This window comes from Pogona vitticeps, chromosome 5, assembly GCF_051106095.1.
Source record: "Pogona vitticeps strain Pit_001003342236 chromosome 5, PviZW2.1, whole genome shotgun sequence".
Classification (NCBI taxonomy): Eukaryota; Metazoa; Chordata; class Lepidosauria; order Squamata; family Agamidae; genus Pogona; species Pogona vitticeps.
In genome coordinates, this window is record NC_135787.1 from 118,566,268 (window position 1) to 118,572,500 (window position 6,233).

General features: G+C 41.7%; 1 protein-coding gene across 2 annotated transcripts in view; it reads right to left on the reverse strand.

Moving 5' to 3' along the window:
• Positions 1-1,073: 1,073 nt before the first annotated feature.
• Positions 1,074-6,233, reverse strand: part of LAMB1 (laminin subunit beta 1) — a 94,146-nt gene continuing 88,986 nt past the window's right edge. For both annotated transcript variants that reach the window (XM_073000649.2, XM_073000650.2), the window contains exons 30-34: positions 6,052-6,233; positions 5,280-5,421; positions 3,108-3,284; positions 1,736-1,895; positions 1,074-1,448 (exon numbers count right to left, since the gene is read on the reverse strand). The exon at positions 6,052-6,233 is cut by the window's right edge and continues 26 nt beyond it. In XM_073000649.2, coding sequence (XP_072856750.2) covers positions 1,315-1,448; positions 1,736-1,895; positions 3,108-3,284; positions 5,280-5,421; positions 6,052-6,233 — 795 coding nt within the window. In that variant the 3' untranslated portion in view covers positions 1,074-1,314. The remainder of the gene's footprint in view (positions 1,449-1,735; positions 1,896-3,107; positions 3,285-5,279; positions 5,422-6,051) is intronic.

Below are 6,233 nucleotides of genomic sequence, written 5' to 3' on the forward strand. Positions count from 1 at the left end.
TGTATATTGCGATTGCTCTGGATTGGGGAAAAAGAAAAGCTTTGAATGGAGAGGAAGTGGCTTCCAGCACTCTTCCGTAAGCAACTTTAAAAATTTCTACATAAGCAGACCAGTATCTGTGTCCCATGTGATGCGTCTTGGGAGCACCTCTGTTATGAAGGATTATCCTGAAATAGCCAAATGGTAGTTCTTGCAATGCTAAGGTGGATGTTCAAAGAAAACAATTTGAGATTGCCGTTGGGGTAGTTTGGGAGTTTGTCAACCACATTACTTCCCTTCTTATTTTTAACATTACATGTTCAAATACGCAACAGTAACTATAGATTTTTACCCATTACATTTTTAAAATGTACTTGGGCCTGCACTATTTGTTTTTCAAATAACATAAATAAGATCAAACCTAAGTGTTCCAAGTGAGTTTGAAGGCCATAGCATGGGATCTGAATGGTCACCTGACACAGTAATGATCAACATTAAACACAAAGAATCATGTTCTCTGTCTAGTATTCGGAAATCCCCAATTAAAGTAGTTGGGAAGTAAATGGCAAGCTAAGAAAGTGCTGCCCTATGAACTTGGCAGAGAAAGAAACTGTATTGTCATGCTGTACTGTCGCACCAGTATTGTGGGTAATGTTGCAGCTTCCAACATGAAACATCTCAGCTCACAATGTAGAGTTTTGCCTGATACTAAAGGGTAAACTACTTAGGACAGTCAGAAGAGCTCTAAAGCTGCCTGGCTGTACACTATTAACCACAACAATTAGAGATGGGCATGAACTGCTGTTTCAGCCTGGTTTGTTTACCGCCACAACAGTGTCTGGTGGGTGCCCACTTGAAAACAGCGTCCCTGCCCCACTCCCTCCAAGTGCTGCTTCTGAGTGGGTGCCTGCCAGATGGGTGGCGCCAAACCACCAAATACCCATCTCTAATGACAATTCCACTGAAGTGGTCATAGTAGCAACACAAAGAAGCTCTTAAAGAAAATCACACCATCACGTGGTGCCATGTTTTTTTTCTAAAAGACCAGAAAAGAGAACCCTCTAAATTGAAATTACTTGTTTAAAGATCCCATGTTTGGTGCTAAAATTTTATTGAGAGAGTAAAATGGTTAAGTACCACTTGGGATAATGAAAGTAACATTGGTTAAATGAATCGTATGCTTTGTTACAAAAGTACTCTTTTATTTTTAAGGCAAGAAGAGAAAAGGTCTTTGGTTTTCAGCTAGTGAAGCCATTCTTTAGTCTACTGAGGTTGTCATTCCTCATCAGTTTAAGAACTGTTTTAACATTTTTTAAAAATTGTTCTTATTTCCAACTAGCAAGTGCTGTAAACGGCCACCTTTTGGCTGATGGCCTGCAGAAGGCCACGAACAGTTTCCTCCAACTGCGCCACTTGCTTTGCTTTGTCTTCTAGGATTCTTTGGTTCCTCTCATAGGTGTTTTCCAATTCTGCAAGGAAAGGGAACACAAACGTTTGGTTTATTCTAGTAATAAACTGCTTGTGGGATAGTCAAGCTGCAGTGTCAAGCCTGATTCGGAAATGGGTCAGGTCTCCTTGTATCAGAGGTAGAGGCTTTGAACAAAGGAGAGAGATAGCTGTATTTGAGGAGACATATATGTGTCATGGGATTGGAAGATGGAGAAGCATTCATAACTCATAATAAAATGCATCTTTTTCCCTTCCGCTCCCCCTTTTTTTTACACATGTGGGAAACTTCCTTAATAGTAGATTTTACCTCTGAGAAGCTGAAGTTTGCTGTTCGCTTGCTCCAACAGTTTTCTAGCTTCACTCTGTAGTGCTTCTGCTTTCTTCCTAGCATTTGCAGACTCTCCTGTTTTTTGAGCAATTAAGCTTTCTACCGTTTTATACTTGTCATTCACATCATCATTCAGCACCTGCAGTTTCCAAGATAGACAGAAGGTGGTAGTATTTCTCTAAATAAATGAAATGTGTTCTTCATTCTTCTTTTAATTAAGACCAATGTGTGGAGGATGTGGGTGGGTGTCTATGTACAAGAGACTATACTATACCCCATCATAAGCAAAGTCCAATAAGGATTCAATTAGCTGTTTTTTTAAAACATCATTCTCTTATCCATGAGAAAGAAAAATTATCGTGTGTGCTGTTACCATCCATTCAAATGAGTCAGAGCTGGGCTATACGGGATGTTAAAACTATTTTTGGAAGTGAAAGAAGTGTTGATGTTGACCTTCATCTAAAAAAATGGAGCACAGCACAAGCCACAGTAAGCGAATGTGCTTGGCTTTATAAACTGGCCAATTCATCACAGAAAAGATTGTTATTGACTGCAATACTAAAATGATTAAACTAAAAAATACAGCTGTTTAACATGGACAGTTGTTTTGGATATATTTTAATGTTTAAGAGACCATGATATACTTTTAACATTCAGAGAAGAACTTCTGTTTCTCTCTTCTTGTGCTTAACAGGCATTTGAGCAGTCAGTCGGTTCAGGATGGAATTACATGCCCTCTGAACAACACAGACTGGGGTGACCTCCAGCCTTGCTTCTGGAAGGTCGGGGTCACTGCTGTGGCCAGGAGGGTTCTTGCCTTGTGCACCCCCAGCATTCCTTCTTAGGAAAAGCAGACTTTGCTGCAGTAATTCATGCCTCAGTTATATTGGTTAGACTAGGACGACACTCTCGATGGCGCTTCTCTTAGAAAGCAAAATACAGTAACCAGCCTACCGTCTGCTGTGTACTGTAGAGATGATAAGTCACCAGTCCTAAGCGAGCACCACTGACTTCCAGTTTGTTTCTGAGCTGAATTTAAGTTGCTGATTTTGACCTACAAAACCCTAAAGGGTTGGAAGCCAGGATATGTTTTTTTAAAAATCTTCCATTTATGCCTGGTTGAAAAATTGGGATCTTTTAGCAGAGGTCCCCTTCCATGTGTCACCACCCACAAAATATTAGGCTTTCTTATTAGCAGCACCTTGGATCTCCCACTTAAAGAAATCTGCGCTGTCTCTGTTGAAATGGGCCTTTCTTTAGATGCATTAGAGTTTTTGAGGTTTTGGTAAGGGAATACTTAATTTCCCAAGACTCAAGAACAGACAGAGTGATTTCAAATAGAAATCCTTACCTTTTTAATGTCAGCAGTGGTTTGATTGACTGCAGCAATGGTTTCTTCAGTTTCTCTAATGTCCCCTGTGTTTGTAGCAGCCTTCTGTCTAAGCACTTCCACATTCCTTTCTAATTCAGCAATGCGAAGGGTGGCATTGTTCAAAGTTTCTTCTGATGCTGTCGTTTCAGATTCAATCTGACAAATGATAAAGAGAAAAAGAAAACACACTTTTAAAACTGCAGTGAATTAGAAGATGTTCAGCTGATGCTCTGTGTGCTTTGCAAAATTTAAATCTCAAGGGTTGAGGCAGCCCAGCATCTGGAAGACCGCCTGGTTCTCAGCCTGGATGACCTGAGATATTGTCATCCACTCTGTTCCACAATGCATTGTACTGTATATGTGGAGGTGACTGCATGCTTGCTGTACCATGACAGAAATAGTGATTATAAACAAAGGGCTCATCAGTCACATACTTAAAACTATGGATTTCAAATCCTACACAGTATGAGAAAAACAGGTGAAAAAGAAAGAAAGTGGTAGTAGGCAAAGAGGGGAATGGTTGCCAGAAGGGAAAAGTATGGAAACAATGGATAGGCTGTGTGACCTAAAACCCACGTGCCAAAATGACTTTGCCTAATAATGATTAAAGCCAAATTACTTAAGAATGCTCCACGAACCGAGTCCCATGATATACTAGCTAGTGTATATTATCTAGGTCTAGCATAACAAATGAGATGTCTCCAAATACCAAGTGGTTGGTGAGCATAACTGTACATTTGCCCGTAGTCTGCCTTACTGCTAAAATGCAGCAGTGTATTCGGTTCTGTGAGTAAGGGACTACCATCCTTCCAAAAAACCCTTTGCCTAAACTGACAACTGTAATTTCCAACATGACACATCCACGTATGTGCACTAGTAATCATCATATAAATCCTGGTTTTGTTCTGCAAACTCTTGACATTAGGTTAGAGCTATCCTGTTACAGTTAATCTCCCAACACATTCAGCAGCAGATATACAGCATGAACCCGCTTCTCTCTGCCAGAGGAGTCGAGCAAGGAGTCAAGCAATTACTGCTTACTGTGGTCAGATCCTTCTCATATGGTATGAAGGCTAGATTCTCATTCAGAAAGATGATGAGCCAGTCATAAAGGTTTCCCCCCCCACACACACACACACCTTGGTGAGGATCTGATTTTCCCCAATGGCTAAGCCACTTTCTATTGGTGTCAACAACTGCCTCATTTATTGTCTTCTCTAGCTAAACCCAGACCTCTGACACCGCGGTGGGTGCCCTCTGTCACTGTCTTAACACTTCCTCTGGTCTGCAGGAAAGCAGGGACTGTTGAGACAGCAATGAAGATTGCAAGGAATTCATATTTGTGCCATATCTGGCTGAGGATGGAATACAGCCCAAAAGCCCATCCGAGGACACATAACACAAGTTTGCTTCCTCTCCACCCCTGCTGCACTTGTGCAAAGCTGTTCCAGGTGGTGAATGGGTTTTGGCTCCTAAATCATCCCACCCAAAGACAGAGTCATCAACCATCTGCTGTTTTCTTCCTTCACAGTTTTCGTAATTTTCCAGACAAGCCCAAATGTAATCAAAACTCTGCTTCAAGACGCACACAGTTATATTGGCCAATTATAAAGCTGAGTGAAGCATTAGGAGAAAGAGAGAGTGAGTAAGAGAGAGATGGAGCTACTTTCCACTACTGACAATCCACTGTGACATTCTTGTTGTGATGAGAGTCACTGCAGCTCATGTAACATGTATGCCAACTTTAAGGCAAGGTCAGAATGTAGGAGCCCATGAAAAACACACATGAACTCTATGTCCTTTTTGTATATCATAGGACTCCCATATCCAGTCTCATACCTTCCCCCACGGATGCTAAAAAACACATAGCGAACACTAAATTTCAATAGTGAATGCTATACACAGCATGGTCTCTAGCTCCCTTTAGTGGCCAGTTCTGGTCACTTCATCTTTAGAAACATATACAGTATTTCTAGGATTTTACTTTTTAATATTTTCAGTCCATGGATAAGTGAATCAGCAGATATTGATCCCGTGGATAAGGGAGTCCTACTGTACTCTGTGTCCTGCAGTAGGGGGTAAATACATTGGAACCACCTTTACTCCACAACTTAGTGATATTCCCCAAACGTCTAAGTAATCAAAACTTACAGAAGTAAGCAAGTTTTGTGTTCCTTGGATATCTTCATCTGCTAGTTTAATGGCCTTTTCAGCTGCATTTTGGACTTTTTCAGCTTCTTCCAGCGCCTCTTTCACCATGTCTGCAGTGACCTTAACATCTGTTGCACTTTTACTGGTCAATGAAAATTAACAATAGTAAGCAATGTTAAAGAGGAATTACTAAAACAAAGATTTTTTTTTCCCTTTCCTGAAAAGCACATTGTGAACTAAATTTGTCCTTTGTGTCTACATTCCTAACACCATGCAGTATTTTTCATGCTCATGTAAGACCCTGAGAAAACAGATCTTCCCACAAATTCTTGTTCTCTTGAGATTCGGCTTTTAGGGTGCTGCCTCCCCCTCAGAGTAGACAGGTAGGATCATTCATCACTTCTTCACCAGGGAAAGGGCTGCCCTTGGCTCCCAGATTGGAATGGAAGAGCTGAGATACAAGGGCGATCCTTGTGTCTCAACTAGAACATCACATTTTCTTTGTACAAAACACAATTGCTGGGAGATGGGCAACAAGCTAGCCCTGGAGCCCAATATGAATTCTCCATTCACAAAGTGGAGCTGCTCTGGAAGAATAGGGCAGCCCCTACCCGGGAAAAGCAGTAGATCTCCACCCTGCCCATCTGCTCCATGAGAATGTGCCTTCTCAGAAATGGAGGGCCATCCTCCAGGAGCCTCAGGAGAACAGCCTCTCTTAGCATTCTACCAACATAGAAGATACTCTGCAGCAGGAAATATCGTAATTTGGTACCTGGCCTTTTTCGCTTCATCCAGCAGCGACTTTGCCCTTGCTATATCTCCAGCACTCTGCTCGAGGACAGCCTCCACGTCAGACAGGCTCTCTACCCGCTCACGAATGCTGTCCGTCAAGGTTTGCAACTGCTCAGGGGTGCTGGGCATCTCCATGCTGAGCACTTCATTAGCAACGGCCTC